This window comes from Ischnura elegans, chromosome 6 (genome assembly GCF_921293095.1).
Source record: "Ischnura elegans chromosome 6, ioIscEleg1.1, whole genome shotgun sequence".
In the NCBI taxonomy this organism is placed as follows: domain Eukaryota; kingdom Metazoa; phylum Arthropoda; class Insecta; order Odonata; family Coenagrionidae; genus Ischnura; species Ischnura elegans.
The window spans coordinates 75,674,007-75,695,220 of record NC_060251.1 but is presented as its reverse complement, the minus strand read 5'-3'; the positions used below and the strand labels follow the sequence as shown (position 1 = coordinate 75,695,220).

General features: G+C 37.9%; 1 protein-coding gene across 3 annotated transcripts in view; it reads right to left on the bottom strand.

Annotated features, from left to right (window-relative positions):
• LOC124161019 overlaps positions 1 to 21,214 on the bottom strand; it is a 40,171-nt gene that overhangs the window by 11,414 nt on the left and 7,543 nt on the right. For all 3 annotated transcript variants that reach the window (XM_046537160.1, XM_046537158.1, XM_046537159.1), the window contains exons 4-7: positions 18,060 to 18,132; positions 12,032 to 12,195; positions 11,264 to 11,548; positions 6,810 to 7,889 (exon numbers count right to left, since the gene is read on the bottom strand). In XM_046537160.1, the coding sequence (XP_046393116.1) occupies positions 6,810 to 7,889; positions 11,264 to 11,548; positions 12,032 to 12,195; positions 18,060 to 18,132 (1,602 nt within the window). The remainder of the gene's footprint in view (positions 1 to 6,809; positions 7,890 to 11,263; positions 11,549 to 12,031; positions 12,196 to 18,059; positions 18,133 to 21,214) is intronic.

Here is a 21,214-nt window from a genome sequence, read left to right as displayed (position 1 = left end):
AATGATCTAGTCCACTTACCCTTCATAGTAAGGTTGATGCTAACTGACACAGGCAATTTATAAAGCATGTAATCTAATTACATATCTACTATCCAATCATCTATAGAAATTGTCAATGCTAAAACTATATTCTAAGAACACTATTGCACATCTCACTCACAACAAAATTAAAAGAAAGGTTCTTCTGCACACTTCCTAATACAGCAATGACTTCACCAATTTGTCATCATGGCTAAAAATGAATAAGATCATGAGTTTCCAAAAGATAGAGCTGGACATGGTATTTAAACAAGAAAAGTATCTTCAGCGGAATACTCATATTAGAAAGGAAATAATACAAAACAGACACCTGTCACCTATCAACATCCATCATTATCAAAGGCCTAAATAAAGAGGGAATATTATTACACCTATGGAGAGCAAGTTTAGAATTTATCAGAATCAACTATGTACAGTGGAACCTCGTTACAGCGAGTACGGGCTATAGCGACACTCCCGCTATAACGAGAGATAGCCGATGCACCGTCAATTGACCCTACAATAAGCGTGTTAAAAAATTCGTTTTTACGAGACCCTTTTGGTGTTGGCTCTCGCCATAGCGAGGGTTTCACCGCCGGAAGACTTTCATCAAGACTCCTTAACCTCTGTAATTGCTAGCGATCTGTTAGAAATGAAGTTAATGGAGTGCTCAGTCTCAAATTTATGTGGTAAACTGTCGTTCGATAAATAAGTAGTTAATTTTGGTGAAAATATTGTGGCATTAGCATTCGCGAATGCTTAATCTTCTTTTGTTCCTCGGGCGGCAGAAAGCAGTCGGCAGCATACCCGCACGTCCGTGAGTTGCGTGAATAGAAAGCATTTGATGGCAGTCACCATGGCCAAAAAAACACCAAACACGTCTAAGCGAGAAAATAAAAATAAAGGAGTAATATGAGTGTCGAAATTAAATTTATCTTCCTATTCGCTCTGCAAAATTAAAAAAAACAAAAGCGCCCAAGGAATGCAGACGATGAAGAGTTATAAGGAGCTTTGTTCGGGTGGTTTTGCCCATTCAAATCTGCGGGAACTTCTGAGAAAGGGGCTACGCCCAAGCCTGAAGCGGAGTATTTTAGGGATAGATTGCGAATAGAGAATTTTAAGAGTGCGGAAGGTTGATTATACTAATGCGAAGCACCAAAAAGTTTTCTCCCCTCACAACTCCCCTGGTGATGCCTGCGGTGTAAACCTGAAGTCGTGGAAGAGAGGACTCCGATCATAAGTATCTTTAGAAGTATTCCCCGCGTCATATAACATAGACGAAACGGAACTTTTTTTTTATATACAACTCCCCGACAAAACCCTTGCAGTATGAGGTATTACTTGCAATGATGCCTCTAAAGGTAGGTAGTGCGCCTTAGCGATGATGTAGGATGTACGAAGCAATGATACTCAGCGTGAATTGTCCGGATGGACGTATTTATTCTCCGTTGCGGATGTACAAGGGTGAACTATTCGGGTCATTGGTCGGAGTCGTACTGGCGCTCTCTTTTGTTACGTAGGTAGCCGAACATCCCCTGGTGGCCGCTGGAAGAACTCACAGAACAACTAACTCTCGTTTGCAGTGCCGTGGTAAACTCGGTGTATCATTTCAAATACGTCGCGAGCGTAACACTCAAAAAGAAACTTTTTTTCAACAACGGTAATTTTAATCACGTCATTTTTCAAGCTTAGTAAACTTTTTACCGTAGATGATGAAGATATTACATTATCTGATAGAAAAAGTCTTCCAAGGTGGGAACGTTATACAACCTTCCACCGGTAGAAACAAATGTAATGCGTTATTTCACTTCACTGCCGGTTAACGTACAGAAACAATAAACATACACCAATGGAAACCTTTGAGGCATTAAATAACCGCGATACTGTTTTGTCAGTTAATTTTTGAATTTTCAGTGGAAAATACCAAAATAATAGAATGATCACGTAAATGAACTAATTAAATGCATAGAAAAATGACTTCGCCGGTTGTGCATTAGCATAATGATTGACGAAACAATGCTTTCCATGATTTTTATTCAGTGCGACGCTTATAAATGGTTTGAATAGTTAGTCGTTGTTCGAGTAAGGAAATTTAGTGATGCAAAAAACATCGCCTTTCGTCTGGATTTATGCTTACGTTTATCGGATAGATGTTTATCTGTCGCCCCACCACTCCTGTTCCTGTATATCTGTCCGCAACAGGTATATTGGCTATTATTTGCTCCACCTCCGGTAAAGCGACAATTCGCTATAGCGAGTGTTTATTAGTGCACCGTGGGGTGTCGTTATATCGAGGTTGCACTGTACTAAAGAAATCCATCTCAGGATTGTTGACTGCTCCACGTTATTACCCCCCTCTTACCCTCCAAGTGCACTACTTCAACACAAGCCTCCTACAAGCAAGCTTGAGGTACTTATTTTTTTCTTTAGCAAACCAATGCCATGATTTAACCACTCTCTAAGTTCATACATATAAAGATAAATTTATACAACTTGTCATTCAGTAGAGCTAAAAATATTTCCATCAGGGGTACAAATCTTTTTAAGCTCGAAATTCAATCTCAATGTTCAAAGACATAAAAAAAATTATTCCCCAATCAACTTCAAGAGTTGTAGAATGAACACCTCTCCTGTCAACCTCGAGGTTGCAGGAAGAAATACAGCCTGCCTCGATGTGAAATGCCTACAAGATGATATTTGAAAATTTTTTTACATGAAATATGAGATCTGGAAAAAATAAGCTCCCTTTTCCCCAGTCAAGATGTAATCTGAGTGGGTTTCCCTTAAATTTTTACTTTTAATTAAAAAATTAAAATTAAATACATAAATGACATCATTAAGGTCTCTTGCTGCTATGATATCAACCCGTTAACGCCTAGCGGTACCATATGGTACCAGCCGGTAACACAATGCTAAACGTAAATTTTTTGTCACTTATTGTAATTTACTAGGGTTTTTGAGAGCTTTCACATAATAAGAATGTTTTTATTTACATTTTCCCGAAAAGTTTACTTTTTCAAAGCTGAAATTAACGTATTTAGAGCCGTTCGAAAATTGAGAATTTTCAGCTATCCGAAAAAAAACGGAATTTTTAGTGCAAGAATTTCGATTTTCTTTACTTGCGTCTTATGTACTCATAATACGAAGATGTATTTATGTAATTATGAATGTTATAACATGTACATTTCATATAAAGTATGGTGTTTTTATGTGAGCCTAATATTTGGGATGTTATGATGCAAAACATTTTCACTCTCTCTTCGTATGTTGCTAATTTTTCTTATATGAGGCCGCTTTGCTGATTTCTTCTCCATATTCGCTACTGAGAGCAAATTTACCATCTCTCATTTAGGTCATTTAATACCAGAGACATCATGAACACTTGGCAAACTTAACCCGGTAACGCCTGAATTGTGAAAACGCATTTTCAAAAACAGTACCATGTGAATGAAAATCCATGTTTCATAGACTTCCCTGAGACAATTACATAAAAACGGCGTCATTTTACCATAATTTGTCATGTATATGTTTTATGAGGATAAGTTAAGCTAAGTAATTTCTTCTTTTTCACAGCTTCCGCAGAGATAATGACGATAACTCTTGAGTATATCATTTGGTTGTTTTAAAACATCATAAATATTGGCAAAACTTTATTTACCATTAACCACAGCAACTGCCTTACACATTTGTTCTTGGAGTGAAACCGTAACGATTGTTATATCGACTGATATATCAATATTGATATGACGATAAATAGCACACTTAAAATTATCACAAGCACATTTTTATATTTTAAATTTTAAATTCACTTAAAAATTGGTTAATGTAGCCTACATTCTATTTCTTTTGCCTAGATCAAGGATTTTTGCATTAAGCTCCACATGGAGATCTAAAGCATCGTCTGCTCCCGCAACACTTGTCAAACAATGACACATGTATCCCTCCCATTGGGAAATGCATTTAGATGCATCACAGTTGTATAAAGGGAAATGTGGGATGAAAGTAAGAAGGTATGTGGCTGATAATAATGAAATAACTCATGAATTCGAAAGTTTAAACACCTTAAAAAATACAAGGAAACAACTTGTGGGTTGCATTATGGCATGTAATTGAACGTACTGCCTAGGAAAGCGTCACTATTGAAAACGTACTAACCAAAGAGTTTTACCTGTATTTTGTTCGGATGGTACTGGGACCAAGAGAAATTGCTGTTTTAAGGAGGAAAATGTGCTAAAGAGGAACGTACTAACCAAATTCCATTGTATGTATGTACAGCGTGGCAGGAGAACGTGTTTCAGATTTTCAATCAATTACAGTGAAACCTCGTTAAAGCGAGTACGGGCTATAGCGACACCCCCGATATAACGAGAGATAGCCGATGCACTGTCAACATACCCTATAATAAGCGTGTTAAAAAATTCGTTTTTACGAGACCCTTTTGGTGTTGGCTCTCGCCATAGCGAGGGTTTCACCGCCGGAAGACTTTCATCACGATTCCTTAACCTCTGTAATTGCTAGCGATCTGTTAGAAATGAAGTTAATGGAGTGCTCAGTCTCAAATTTATGTGGTAAACTGTCGTTCGATAAATAAGTAGTTAATTTTAGTGAAAATATTGTGGCATTAGCATTCGCGAATGCTTCATCCTCTTTTGTTCCTCGGGCGGCAGTAAGCAGTCCGCAGCATACCCGCACGTCCGTGAGTTGCGTGAATAGAAAGCATTTGATGGCAGTCACCATGGCCAAAAAAACACCAAACACGTCTAAGCGAGAAAATAAAGGAGTAATATGAGAGTGTCGAAATTAATTTCTCTTCCTATTCGCTCTGCAAAATTAAAAAAACAAAAGCGCCCAAAGAATGCAGACCATGAATAGTTATAAGGAGCTTTGTTCGGGTAGTTTTGCCCACTCAAATCTGCTAGAACTCCTGAGAAAGGGGCTACGCCTAAGCCTAAAGCGGAGTATTTCAGGGATAGATTGCGAATCGAGAATTTTAAGAGTGCAGAAGGTTGATTATACTAATGAGAAGCACCAAAGCGTTATCTCCCCTCATAATTGCTGGTGATGCCTGCGGTGTAAACCCGAAGTCGAGGAAGAAAGGACTCCGATCATAAGTATCTTTAGAAGTGTTCCCCGCGTCATATAACATAGATGAAACGGAACTTTTTTACATACAACTCCCCGACAAAACCCTTGCAATATGAGGTATTTCTCGCAATGATGCCTCTAAAGGTAGGTAGTGTGCCTTAGCGATGATGTAGGATGTACGAAGCAATGATACTCTGCGTTAATTGTCCGGATGAACGTATTTATTCTCCGTTGCGGATTTACAAGGGTGAACTGTTCGCGTAGTAGTTCGCTGTGGAGTCGTACTGGCGCTCTCTTTTGTCACGTGGGTAGCCGAGCATACCCTGGTGGCCGCTGGAAGAACTCACAGAACAACTAACTCTCGTTTGCAGTGCCGCGGTAAACTCGCGGTATTATTTCAAATACGTCGCGAGTGTAACACTCAAAAATAAACTTTTTTCAACAACGGCAATTGTAATCACATCATTTTTCAAGCTTAGCAAACTTTTTACCGTAGATGATGAAGATATTACATTATCTGATAGAAAAAGTCTTCCAAGGCGGGAACGTTATACAACCTTCCACCGTTTTCGCCTGTAGAAACAAATGTAATGCATTATTTCACTTCACTGCCGCTTAACGTACAGAAACAATAAACATACACCAATGGAAACATTTGAGGCATTAAATAACCGCGATACTGTTTTATCAGTTAATTTTTGAATTTTCAGTGGAAAATACCAAAATAATAGAATGATCACGTAAATGAACTAATTAAGTGCATAGAAAAATGACTTCGTCGGTTGTGCATTAGCATAATGATTGACGAAACAATGCTTTGCATGATTTTTATTCTGTGTGGCGCTTATAAATTGTTTGAATAGTTAGTCGTTGTTTGAGTAAGGAAATTTAGTGATGCAAAAAACATCGCCTTTCGTCTGGATTTATGCTTACGTTTATCGGATAGATGTTTATCTGTCGCCGCACCACTCCTGTCCCTGTATATATGTTCGCAACAGGTATATTGGCTATTATTTGCTCCACCTCCGGTAAAGCGACAATTCGCTATAGCGAGTGTTTATTAGTGCACCGTGGGGTGTCGTTATATCGAGGTTGCACTGTATTCCACTCACAATTTCTATAGCATAGTTATAATGAAAAAGATAGCACATCAATTGATGTGCCCAGTGCTGTCCGAAGGTTAAGACCACATTGATAGACATGATCCAGTCAAAGTGTTGAAACATTTCAGAATATGAATGGACAGAGAATGAATGAAATATGACAAGGAACGGGAAACAATTAGAAGCATTAAAAAAATATGTAGAATAAAATTGGCAATAAACCAAAATCATCAAAAACCATGATCAAACAATAAACCAATACAAATGGTTAACCCATTTATGATGAATCCGTAAGCCCTATTCATTCTCCAAAGAAAGTAATTTCCCAAACAGCAAACGAAAAACACATTCCTGATAATGAAATACATTCTGTTCGAGAACAAAGTCAACGGTCACAGCAAGAGGAAACATTTCGCAGACATGCAGCTAGTCAGCTATTACCATTGAACACAAAAATTTACAGACTAACTTTTGTCAATTATTACAGTATGAGAATGGAAGAAATAAACGAAGAACATAAACAGAGAGGCATCTCAACAATAAATAAATTACTTCAACATGGTTTTCACAGATGATTGTAAATGATTAAAAGGAATGACTTACTGAAACTATGGATTCCTTGTTTTCCTCCTGTAGCTCAACTCCATCAGCAACTGAAATACCCTGCACCATTCCTCCTTCAGAAACTACCAGAGCACCTTCACTGATGGCACACTGCATGGTCTTCGACGCATCTCTAGTCACCAAGTACATGGTTTTCCCATCCACAGTCCCAGCTTTCACTTTACACAGCGGCACCCCATTCTGGTCCACCACTTGCTGACCTTCGACCCCTCCCCCACCATCCTCCACAACCATGTAAATTGTCTCCCCCGCGTCCGCATCCTTAGACCCTTCCACCTCCTGCACCACAGTCTCGTTTTCGGTGAACGCGATGCTCGTTTCTCCCACTGCTTCCTCTGATTCGACAAGAGGCATGTCATGGCCCCTACCAGATTCCTGCACGGGCATCTCTCTCGTTCTCTCCTCCACTGCGACCATTCCGGACAGGTCTCCTCCCTCCGCATTCACCACCTCAGTTTGGGCCTCCATCTGCTCAGCCCCTTCGACAACCTCGGTAGCTTCTTCCTGCACCGCCGATGCCACCGCAGAAGCATCCCCAGTGGTCAAGGTTGCTATATTCCCTCCCTCCTCCACGTGACATTGAATCACCCCACCACTCACAATATTCATCAAAACTTCTTCGTTCACCGTCACAAATGACCCATCGCCACTATCCATGAGTATCGGGACATCTGTGGGCAAGCCTGCTTCTTTCAATACCTCCATATACTGGGTCATCACAGTGCCACTGGCAGCCTGATTATTAACGTTCACGGCTGCTGTGGCAATGGTGTTGGTGTTTGATGAGCTGGTCACCACATTGCCAGCTCCACCAGCAATGGCTCTCTCCCTAATCTGAGCAGGTTGCCTTGCCTGCACCACCTGTTGTACTGGCTGAACTCGTTGATGCACTAAGTTCCTAGTGCCCCTTGGTCTCCCTACTGAAGTGGTAACAGTTGTGGGAGGATCATTGGCAGGGGAATCCCTTGCAGACATCTCCTTTTGAAGGGCTTCCAATGCTTTCCTACTTGCCTCTGCCTCCTTCCTTAGAGCCATTTCTGCGTCGGTCATAACCTTCTCCTACAAAAAAATCGAAGAATGATTCTTGAAAAGCCACATTATTCATATTGCTCATAATTCAATAATAATAACATAGTTTATCCATTTAGAGGGTTGTGCAATTTTTCCTAATGTAAAAATATTCAATGTCACAAAAAATAAGGTGAAATCATAAGGTTTAATAATATCTGGAGCTTAAAATAAGTAGTCATCGACATAGAAATTCATTCATTAGGATAAAATTATTCTTGGAAAATAAACAATTTTTCTAAAATGCTGAAATTTTCTTTCAAACTCAATATCTGGTGGTGACATATCGCATATTGAATAGGGTGTCTTTTCTGGAAAACTTTTGCAACACACTGGACACATCTCCATATCATAGGATGAATTAACAGTTTTCCATTGTCCACTGTGGCACAAACTCAATTTAAACCCTCCTTGAACAAATAAACCATTTTTAGGAGTGCAGTCCAAGAATCGTTTACTAGTAGGCAGATGAAACAAATACATACTATGTTCAACTCAAGTGAGTGCTAACAAAGTTAATTTAAATGAAAAGGTGATTGAGAGCATAATAGGTAGAGGCAATTTTCACCTAGAGTAGAAATTACCTTGTGACAAATATGAATCAGAAAAAACAAAATAAAGTAGCCATCTTCCTTCTTAAAGTTGTGATAAATAGCATGTATAATAGAGTTGACTCTCGTTAATACAAACAACCTCATTACGAAGTTCTCGCTATTAGGAAGCAAATTGTTGGTCCCGACAAAAAGACCAATCCAATCTATAGCAAAAGAAACTTTATTACGAAATTACAAGTCTTGGTCCTGGCGGTTACAAAAAGAACTTTATAACAAAGTTCCATGAGTAAGCAACGGCATTTAGGTGTGTATTCACTATTCTACGTTATAATTATTGTGCTACGTTTAAGTTCTCCTTGTGGCCACAATCGTCAATTATGGTTCTTTCTTCATTAGGAGATACTTCAGTATGCACGCAACATCATATAATAAGCTTCATTTCTATGGAATCATGGTGACCCGCTCGTAAATTGCACTTACAGTAAGTCCTCTTCTCACAACATTCGATTTACAAACTTACACACATACTAACATTTGAAACATTCTAACGTGCCCGAAATTTCAAATTTGGCATCTTTCAAGTAGGCCGATGTGACGTGGTGTCTTCTCTTTGCTTGCATTTGCACTAAGGGCATAATCTGAACAAAGTATCCTTTAATCCGATTTGAAGCTAATAACTGCTCATCATTTTGCCCATTCTTCCCACCCGTGGACGAAGATTTTTTTCGGATCCTGCTGCATCGCACGCCCACCTAAATCAGTTTGTCACAATTGTGAGTTAACCCATGATTACAATGCGGTGCATCTGCAAGATAACCGCACTTCTCAATGCCTTACATAGGTTTATCAATGTCCTAGCTAGATCTCGGAACACATCTTGTACGTTTGTCATGCGGATTAAACGAGACAGTTTTAAACTGGATACGCGACTTTCTCAGAGATCGTAAACAAAAAGTTGTTCTTGACGGAATTAGCTCCGATGTTGTAAACATTACATCAGGTGTTCCACAAGGAAGCTTAATCGGCCCCCTGTTGTTCATTATATACATTAATGATCTCTGCTCCCGCATTAGCAGTAAAATACGTTTATTTGCTGACGACGCTGTCATCTATCGCGAAATTAGTGATCACTCTGACTATGAAATTCTATCATCTGACTTAAACAACGTTCATTTGTGGAGCCAAGAGTGGGGACTCAAACTTAATCTGAGCAAATGCATGGCGGTACATTTCTTGCGGAATTCGTCTAACTCTAAACATGTTTATGCAGTGGATGGCATTAATGTAAAGGCAACAGACGAAGTGAAGTACCTGGGAGTTACGATAACCTCGAACCTCACGTGGGGAACACATATAAAGAATATTTGCGGCACAGCCCTAAAGAAATTAGGATTCGTCAAGCGTATTGTGGGAAGATTTTCGGATGAGAAAGTAAAGGAAAGGTGCTATTTCGCTCTCGTCCGACCGCACCTTGAATATGCAGCGAGCATATGGGATCCGGTGCAGAAAGACTTAATCCGCGAACTGAATAAAATTCAAAGGAAGGCTGCGCGTTTCGTCAAAAACTGCTACGGGCGTACAGACAGTGTTATCCAGATGTTAAGCGAGTTAGGCTGGGAGCCGTTGGAGACTTGGAGGCTGCGCGCTAGGCTTAGATTGCTTGAACAATTGAGAATGGATATCTTTTAGAGCGACACAGAGAACATAATATTGGAGCCACACTATATTTCCAGGTCCGATAGATGTGATAAATTAAGAGAGATGTTTTGCCGAACGGATAGATATGCGAATTCGTTTTTCCCCCGAACCATAAAGGACTTTAATAAACGCTAGTCCCAACTTCGTTTGAGCACTTAATTTTTTTTTAGCTGTAAACGGCTGGTGTCCTAACACCCCCTGCCACACGCCTTTTAGGCGGCTTGCGGGGTATTATGTAGATGTAGATGTATTTATGATTATGATTATATCAAAGACTTGCAGATTTCAGGAAGATTTTAAACCTTGATTGCATCATGCCGCATCATTCTTCTACTAATGTAATCAAATGAATGTACTTGTTTATATAGATATCTGCACATAATTTAATGTGATTATTACACACATAACTCTGAAGCTATTCCGCTGTGTGACTATAAATACGGGAGATTGAAGGGACAAGAAATTTTGACTAAGTATTTTTGTTGCAATTATTCCTAAAAGAAACGTTCATATGAACTTCACTATTAACTCCAGTTTTTTGGTCCCATGAACTTCGTAAAAATGAGTCTATTGTATAGTCCTTTATAAATAAAACTTTGATTCATTATCCCGGACTTAAATGCACCTGTGTTATTTCATGTTTCTTATGCAAAGCCTCTACTTTGCATACATGAACATGGTTGAAACTGGTTTTAGAGCTGATTATTTCAGTACCAATTTGTTTTGACATTCTGGAATAGGAGAACCAACCTATTCATCCTTACCAACTTCCATTTTAAATTGAACTTTTTCATGAATTAATAAACCCTCTAATTATTTATTTTAAGCTATTTTTGAACAATTAACACTTAAACTCATTAAACATTCAACAACTCTAAGACCTTGCATCACTCTACAGTTTCCATAGTCCATGTGATGTATCCTTTGGAATTATCCAATCCCATCATCTCCTATACATTCCAATATATCAACATTGTTTCTTTATGAGGAGTACAGCAACTCATAGTTATAATTTTTTTCACTGATGGAGCGTGAACAGCTGAAAAAATTTCCTTATTTTAGCATTTCCCCCAATGTGCCACTAATACATCATCCAGGTGAACAAGATCTTACCTGGAATATAAGATTCATTTGTCTCTTGAGAGGTCTCCCGCGCTTACGTGGACCAGGGACATAGATTGGGTATCCACCAGGGGGAACCTGAGATGTGTGTGCCGCAGCTGCCGCTGGACTTGTAACGTGAACTGTATTGGCAACTTCTTCTGGCTCTGCAGGCACCTCTTCCTCCTCTGGAGCCTTGGCTACGCTCATGGCAGCGTTCTCTGCTTCTACTTTGGCCTCCTCTTCCTTCTGGTTCGTTCGTATGGTATCAATTTCTCCAGATAGGGACAGTAGAACCTGTTTGGAAATTCAATTCAATAATTACAATTAAAAATATGGAGTGACTTCTCATTAGGATTTTTTCACTGGGATTAACTTTTTGAAGGAGATAACAAGGAAAAGGTGACTTCCCAAATAATGGCCTTCCCAGAATCTTTTTTTAATGTAGCTGTACATCACTTTCATGGTACAATTTAACTCACTACTCATTTTGGCTCAAATTACAAGTCTCATACAAAGACAGATTTGCAGGTTTTGGCAAAATAGCACTTACAAAAGATGCACAACAGAAAGATTTACTGCACAGCACAATAAAATATTTACGTATATTGTAAATGAGAAATACCCTAAACAATACTTTAGGACCAGTACCACCTACCCAAAGGTCTCAAAGTGGGGAAGGTCTTAAAATTCAAGAATTCCTGAAGTTAAGGGATCCGACTTATTCTAATTCACAATGTTTTAGAGCAAACTCTTCACAAAAGTATGCATAAAACAAACCTGGGCAGTATCTGCTGAAGCTTCAGGTCCAGGTCTTGAAATCATATTTTCATTAGATGATGAATCTTCTGAGAGGGGTTGATTATGTTCTATTGGTGCCTGGGGAATGACCTTGTGCTCCGGTTCAATTACTCTGGTTTTAGGAGTTGGTTTCGTCATTTCACCTGTAATAAAAATGTTCATTCCATTTATTAATTACAAAAACCTTAGCAGATTAATACAAGCACATTGGCAAAAATACTCAGGAATATGAAAATCCTTAATACAGTGGAACTTGATAAGTGCATTCCTCCTTAGAATGTTTTCCTCTTAGCACAACGATTTCCCCCAGTCCTGGTACCATTCGAGCGAAATACAGGTAAAACTATTTGGTTAGTATGCTTGAAATAGTGGTTTCCTGGTTAGTAGGCTCAATTATTTGCCATGAAGCAACCTGCAAGTCGTTTCATAATATTTTCCGAGTGTGCAAACCTAAGAAATCATTAGTTACTTAAATATTATCAGCCATTGATCTTCTTACATTCATCCTACTACACCCATGTCTCGTATAGCGCAAGGGATGCGTTCCTTGGGGTCTTTGCGCTATACGAATTTGCGTTATACGAGAGCGTTTTAACATAGGGAAGATAGGGATGCGTTCCTGGTAGCATAGGTCTTGGGTATTGAATTTCCTCTAAAACATCTATATTCCCATAAAAAGCCTTAGAAAACATTATTTCTATAAATATTTATAGTTTAAAACATCTTTAAAGATAGTATTCACGCATTCAAAGACTTTTATTCACGTTAAAAAAAATTCTTACGTGCTTTCGAAATTCCATCCTGTCGTGCGGGTGGGCTAACATCTGCTATCTCAGGGGATCGTAATGCGTTGCCGGCAGTTGATGATTTTTCAAACCAGTCTAAAAACAACTATTGTGTCACCCAGGCCCTTTTGTCGCTCATTGAAATGACAGGAAAATGCTACTTTAAATGCCATTTCATAGCTAGCAGAGTTTATGGATGATAAATCATTTTAATTTGAAGTCCTCCGAGTCATTAGCAGCTACGTGAAAGTCTTTAAATGCCTTGAAACCTGACCCAGGTTTTCCTTCCCTGAAAATGAATGAACGAGAATGCATTCTTTTCCAAAAGAATATCGTCTCATCAACACTAAAAACTAGTTGAGGGGGAAAGGAGCCACTTTCAATAACAGCTTGGAGTTCATCAGAAAATGTTGTGGTGGCTGCGCTATCAACACTTGCAGATTCACCTGATATCGCCGCACTGAAAATACCTGCTTGCCGTTTAAATTCTGGAACCAACCGGAGCTTTCACTTAATGTCTCGGAGCGATTACCACTCTCGTCTTTTTGTACTGATTCACCATGAACTTTCCGTATGTGTAGACCGCTTGGTTGAAGTTGGTGCGGCTGAGGTCACTGATGTTTTAACTTCGTCTTTATTCAGAATAAGGCATCGTGAGTTTAAACTTCCACGCAATATCGCCTTGACGCTCTCCATTTTCAAAGCAATTGACCTCTCTCAAGTCCTCTTCTAGGTTTATAGTTTTTATTGATAAATTCTTGATTTTTCTACACGCATTCCTATTTTTTGCCATATTCTCTTGGTTTTTACTCTGTATGGCTCTATCTAAATCACCTTCCACTGCTGAACTGTATTCCTGAGACGCAGAAGGCCTAAGACTGCGGGGAGGGAACGAAGCCATTGTGTTTGAGACTCTATAGCGGACCCTTTTATGTGTTGATGCTATTCATGCTCAACTCGGCCACCGCTCAATTTCTCCCTTGTGAATACCGATGACCTTGAAGGCTTTAGCGTAGACTCTCTACCTGGAAGTCAATCGCCCGGTAACCTACGACGGCAAAAATACCTCTCAAACCGTATTGCTGAAAAAAAAACTCATTTCCACTAGCCCCACGCTTAATTAACGATCTAAATTATTTATTATCATTCTGTTAAGGAGACGAGATAAATCTTCGGTAGGCCGGCTATCTAGACACAATGACGAGTAATACTTTTGGCAATTGCGCAGCAATGAATTTCGATTAATATATAAACAAAAAAGAAGATTTGAGGCAAGAAATAATATTACTATGCGTAAATTGATAGAAATTTCGTGTGTACTTAGCGCAAGTTCACGTTTTATCACGAGAGCGTTTAAGATTTTTGATTAGGCTACACTGCGTTGCAATGTTTTCCCGAGGAACGAATTTGCGCTACATCGAAATTGCGCTAATCGAAATTGCGCTATAAGAGACATGGGTGTACGTATCTACGATCGTAATGCATCCATATGCACTTCTCAACGCGAAGAGTACACTCGTCATTACTTGACAAGTATTGAGGAAGCAGACGATGCTCTGTATTGCCACGCGAAACTTAACGCAAAAATACTCAATCGTGGTACAAGAAATAGAAAGCAGACTACATTGAACAATTTTTTTTAGAGAATTTCAACTGTAGGATATAAAAATCTGCTTATAATAATCATTAAATGTTTAATATCGATATATCAATCGATATATTTATCGATATGGGTTCATTCCAAGCACGAATGTGTATGGCTATTGCCGAGATTAAGGGTAAGTATAATGTAGCACTATTTTTATGATCTTTTTAAAAAAACCAATGGATATACTCAGGGTTATTGTTATTTTCTTCGAGTAATCTCTGAGAAAGAAGAAATGAGATAGCTAAACTTGCCCTATGAAAACAGATACGACCCATCATGGGAGAATGATGACGTTTTTATGTAACTGCCTCTGGGAAATCAATGAAAACATTGTGATTTTCATTCACATGGTTTTTTTGGCAAAAAGCACTAATTTTCTTGATTTTAAATGTGAAAAGAGTTCAGGAAGGCGATCCTACAAGGACAGTGATTGTATTTGAGATGACTTTTCCATGGAATGCAATAACCCCTATTTCTATTATTTACTTCCCTGATTAGCACGTTTTCCTGGATAGCACATTCATTTTTCATGGTCCCTTCAAAAACGTACAAAAGAAGTTTATATAAGTTTATAATTATAAAAATTTGAAGTGTGCAGCAATAAAAATGGGTGAGAGAAGAATTGTTCAAAGCTCTTCAAAGATCTTCAAAACAGAAAATTAACTAAGCAAGACACCTTGTATTTTTCAAATTAAAAAGAAAAGCCATGCCATTAGATCATTTAGAATATTCATACTCACCGAAGAAATATGTATACAAATATTTAAAAAATTAAGTCATGCTGGTTACACATGACTGAAGGTAAAAAATTGTGTCATAATATGAGGATGATACAGTAGATTTCGATTCTAAACACATGGTAAGTGGTCTTCCTGACCCAGAGAAAGATATCATTCGCCCGAATAACGAGAAAATACCTAAATAGAAATTTATCTCAATTGCCATGGAACTCTGAAATAAGCATACAGCTAAGGTAGATACAGAGAAAAAGAAGTACAGGATATTCCTGCTGCAATTAAATACTCTTTCAACTTACAAGTTCATTACATAATGCTTGGCATTTAACCCTTCCACTGAAATGACGAGTCTAGCTCGTCATGAACTTCCAATGCCAAACCGCACAATGACGAGCCACACTTGTCATCTTATTTTAATTATTGTAGCACCATTTAGAAGATTTATATAAATCTTTGGAAACTTAGACAATGTTAAAACATATTTTATGTATGTAAATAACTCATATTTCATGAAATATAATGCAAGGAAAGGAATAAAATGATTTTATACGGTTAGTGATTGCAGTGTTCTCCGTACCTACAGGAGAGGGTTCTTTCGTCAACTCTGTAATATCCTACTTTTGGCCAGGGGATCGCCGTTGCTCCAGAACTACTCCCCCAATCATCGTCAAATACATTGTGTTTTCTTCCAAAAAGACTACTTATTATAAGGATATGTACTTTTACAACACAGCTAAATTCACAAATATGTTTTCATTCGTACACTATTTGTAACATTATTTGTGAAACGAAGATACAATTCGGAACCTTTGACAATTGACTATCTATATAGCCAGCTTTCTGTCAATATCGTTCTCTTTTGTTTTCGTACTTTGTATCCACCGCATAGTATCAAGTGTCCTGCCAACTCTTCTCCTTGTTTACAAGTGTGATACGCTGAGCTCACCTTCTCAGGAAGGGCGATCCTATTTGATAACATTGAATCATCTGCTTGAGCTTTTCTAGAGGTGGCTACACAGTGCCTTTACGATACAGTTAATTTGATTGCAATCATTCATATGGTTAGAAAGAGTGTTACAGTTTGTATTGGTTTTCGTCCGCATTTATATTTATATAGTGTGGTCAAATATTCTCTAAAATGTATAAAAGAATTATAAATTGTGAATATGAAAGTGATGAAGAGAGTATAGAACTGAATGACTTTGGACTCTTGGATGATAAGGAACTAGATGACGACAAACCAACTGAAGTGGAGAGTGAAACTTATAGTGAAACAGAGAATGATGATAGCGAAATAGTGAAAAAAGTTCGAAAAAGTGATAGGTGCCTATCAAGTAGCAGTGATGAATCTTCTACCAGTGCCAGGGCTAAAGCATCCACGGAAGAATGGGTGTAGGATGAAAAAGATGATGACCAAGATATAAAACAATTCACTGAAATTGCCGGTGCTAGTGCATCATTTCTGCGTCGAGTAGGCAATAATCCTAAACCCTTACATACTTTTGAAGAGGTACTGAATGCTGACTTTTGGGAAATATTGTCAAAAGAAACTAACAGGTATGCAAAGCATGTGATGGAGAGTGATCAATATATTGAAAAGGAGATAGATAAAAAATGGTTCGATGTGAATCCCGATGAAATGAAAGCCTTTTCTACACTATATATCATTATGTCACAAGTGACAAAGCCATGGGTCCAGATAAACTTGCCAAATAGAGCAATTATTCTCACTCCAATATTTGAACAGACAATGCCGTTCAGAAGGTTTGTGAGTATTTTTCGTATCCTACATTTCACAAACAATGAAAAGGTAGATAAAAAAAGAAGAAGGTTAGATGGGTGGTTGAGTATCTAAATGAGAAATTTCGTCAATTATGCACTCCAGAGAGTGAGGTATCTATTGATGAATCGCTAATGAAATTCAAAGGTCAGTTATGTTATAAGCAATTCATAGCATCCAAAAGGGCATGTTTTGGAGTTAAATTTTACAAACTCTGCTAGTCTTCTTCCGGCTATTGTGTCAGTTTTAAAATGTTTATGTTGGACAAGACAAAAACTCGGCAGGTGATTTACCCGCCTCCGAAAGTTTGATCATGGATATGGCACAACCTTTGCTAGGAAAGGGTTACACCTGGTACCTTGATAATTGGTACTCGTCCTCAAAATTATATTTAAATTTATTGGAAAATAATTTTAATGTCATGGGAAATGTAAGAAAAAAACAGAAAGAATGTACTAAAAAAGCTTTCTTCAATTACATTGATAAAAGGTGAAGTTTATACCCTCTCCAGCCGTAGATTGATGGCTTTGAGGTGGAGCTAGACAAAAAAGACGTCTACATGCTCAGCACAAAACATTCCATTGCCCCTCTCTAGTTTTGATCCTGGGTACGCCCTTGCTTGTGCATGAAAATACTGTCCACTCGTTACAAATTAAATATTTATGTAGAGTATAAATATTATGTTTTATCACATTTTTTTAAGATAAACCAACAATTACCAACAATATTTTAAAAAGTGGAATAATTATGCATAATACACAGAATAACCACCATCTAAAAAATTTGATACGGCAGGAAAATGGTAATTTTGTTGTAAAGGGAATCCCTGTGTAGATGTACTTAGATGGTTGCGTTATAGCATGATGAGCTATGAAGATTGAAGATTCTCATGTTGGGACCTTCATGAAGGAACAAGAACTTGTGACCCCAGCAACCAATAAAATATTGTTCATGGTAGTTAAATAGGATTTCAAGTTCCATCTATTGCTATATTACTGAAAAAAACCTCTTAAGGTCATGAATTTGGAAGAGATAAAAAAGAATATATTAAAATTACCATTCAGTGCAGACTTGGTTTTTGGTGGAGGTATACCCAAGGCTTCCCTGCTCATAGATGATAGACCTTTAACCTGGAAAGAAGAACATATTCTTTCATAGTTTCCAAAAAAATTCAATAGAAGATACACAAAACTAAAATAATGGCTACACAAGCAGTATTTTAAATCTAAGGTTAAGGTCAAAGCACTTATTTTAAATAAAAAAGTAAGGGGAGACAACATTTTATTATATTTTATACAACCAAACTTTGTAGTCACTCGTCAGTTTTTATAATCCCAAGCATGAAGTGCAATGCACATCCGCTTGGGTAATTACATACTACATATATAATCTCGCACAGAAAACAAACAGGGCTATGAGACAGCATGCACCACAGAGAAAAATGGTATCAGTCACTCAGAGCAACCCAAAGGCTGGTTTGGACAGGTGAGGATAAAGCACAGCCTAGACCAAACATATGAATTTCACACACTTAGCATAGGAGAGATCCTTCATCAGGGATAATATTTTACAGATACATAATTCTCTTTAATGATTTTAGTTACAGAAGTCTAAAAGGCTCAACCCCAATATGTAACCCTGGGCCCTTCATCATCAAACTCAGATTCCTATTTCTAGCTTTCAGACAGGAATAATTTAACACACCAAATTGGATAAGAACTAATCAACCCTCACCAAATGAACAGTATTGTTAGGGTTAAATGCTTCTAGGTACTATTTATTTGCAATAATGCATTCTAAAATGGAAAAAGCTTACAAAAGCTCAAACTATTACCAACTCAATGGTAACTGACCCAATGACTGCATATGATAACATGTTGAACAGACAATTCGATTTTGCACATCTAAATTAACTATGCTAAATAACAAACTTTTTCTATACCACAATGCATCAAAATAAACATTAAATATTCTTCAAAGTAACGATTAGTAATGCATGGTATAAGAGGGTAGCATTTTAAGTGTCGGGAATGAAGAAAACTATCAGGGGTACAAAAATGCAATTTTTTTATTGTTTTTCTAAGCACTCTCCACGATAGTCGGTGCACTTTTGCATTCGATGGAACCAGTCGTTATAGCATTTATTCCATTTCAAAGAAGGGGTAGTCAAAATGGCTGTATTGCAGGCATCCACCGCTTCTTAAGACGTACAGAAACGCTTTCCTCATAGCATATTCTTGATTCTGGGGATTGTGAAAAAATCATTGGGGTTAAAGACCGTGCTATATGGAGGATGATCAAGAACTTCAACGTTTTGCAGTTCCAAAAACGACTTTGTGACCCAATCAGTGTGTGAGCTTGCATTGTTGTGGTGGAGCATAATGCATCGATTTGGATTATCTTTCCAAAGCTCAGTGATCACTTCTAGCAGGCAAATGGTTTTATACGATTGAGCATAAACTGTTCTTTGATTTTCAAAAGCAATTGCCGCTACATGCACAGATTCGGCTATGAACGATGCAACCGTTTTCTTGGAAATACTGCAAGAGCAAACAAATTTTGTCAGTTTGAGTTCACTTTGGAAGACACATACTGAAGATTGGTGTTTTGATTCAGGCTCGTAGCTATATATCCATGATTTATCACCACTTACAATGTTGTGAACCTGCTTTGATGCTCCTAAGTTGAATCATTGCAGAGTATTTCAACACCATTTGACTCGAGCTGCTTTCTGTTCTTCTGTGAGGAGATGTGGTATCCTGCGGGAAACCAATTTTTTAACACCTAACTTGTCATGTAAGATCTTTTGAATTGATGCCCCTGAGATGTCCAATGATGCCTATATTTCACGGTATGTAACATGACGATCTTCTGTAACCATGTTACCTATAGCATCGATGTTTTCTTGAGTGACAGCGGTTTTTGGTCGCCCCTCCATGACGTTCGTCACTGAGGCCCTCGCTGAAACTGCATATCAGCTGCACTACTGCTCATGACCTAATTCCATGTTGTACAGTGACTTGGGAACTTTGACACACCACCGTTTTAAAACTATCACTATCATCAACTACCCTCCAAATTTTATTTTTTTAAATTTATCCCAATACCAATTCCATTCCGCAAAATAGTTCCCTTATTTTATTTCTGTCGAACCTTGAAAATAGTGTGGCTCCATGATAATGTAAATTCCTGCCAAGTGGATCAATGCCATTTTGGAATAAAGGGCTTCAAATATATTTCACATGTAACCTGTTCACAGGAATGTATAAGGAATGCCACCCAATAAAGTCTCATTAACATTTACGTGGCCATGATCATTCATAGCAAATCTGGGTAGCACTGTAAAATATGAGGTCAAGGCCATAGGAAATTCATCACTTAAGTTTGGGGGGTTGGAGAAAGTCACTACAATATTCACAATGCTGTAGACCAGATAAGTGAAAGAGCTAACGAAGCACTCAGCAGTGGTGGCAGGTAGCATAGGTAGCATAGCAGAGTAACCTCTTCACAGGTAATCTTAGTAGCATATCACATATGGAATGAAATTCACTAAGTTTTCCATGACACATGAACTGTACAGGAAATTTACCACATGATACTAAACAATTTTAAGACTGCCAAGTTTCATTTTCAATATATCTATCTACATCAAATTTAAATTACATCATTTACAATAGAAGCACCATAATGCATCAAACAAGATACTATGCCTCCGTCATCCAAGATCCATGTTACATATGCATGCTGTCAGCATGTTAAAAGGTTATTCCGGAAACTATTCATTCATCAACCATTCTAATTCACGTAATCTTGGAATTTGCGTGGTGCTGACAACACACAGTAGAATTAAAACTCACAAATACCTCAATTATGCTACAATCATAGGATTGGTATCACCAGCCCTCCAACTTGACTCATACTTTGAATAAAATTATTAAGTGCAATTAAAAAAATAATGACCTATATTGACATCCACTAAGCCCATAATTATACCCAGCTAATGAAGTTCAGGATGCTGAAGCCACTTGTGCTTGAATAAGGCCCACCTAAGTATTATATCCTACAGACCCAAAGCAAATTTTTATTTCTTTGGAGATACTTGGTGACAACTCATAAATTTGTATTCGCAGCCCAAACACAAATTTTCAATTTAGATTAACATGAGAATGCATTTATAAAATAATTATAAGCCACATATAAAATTGACAGCAC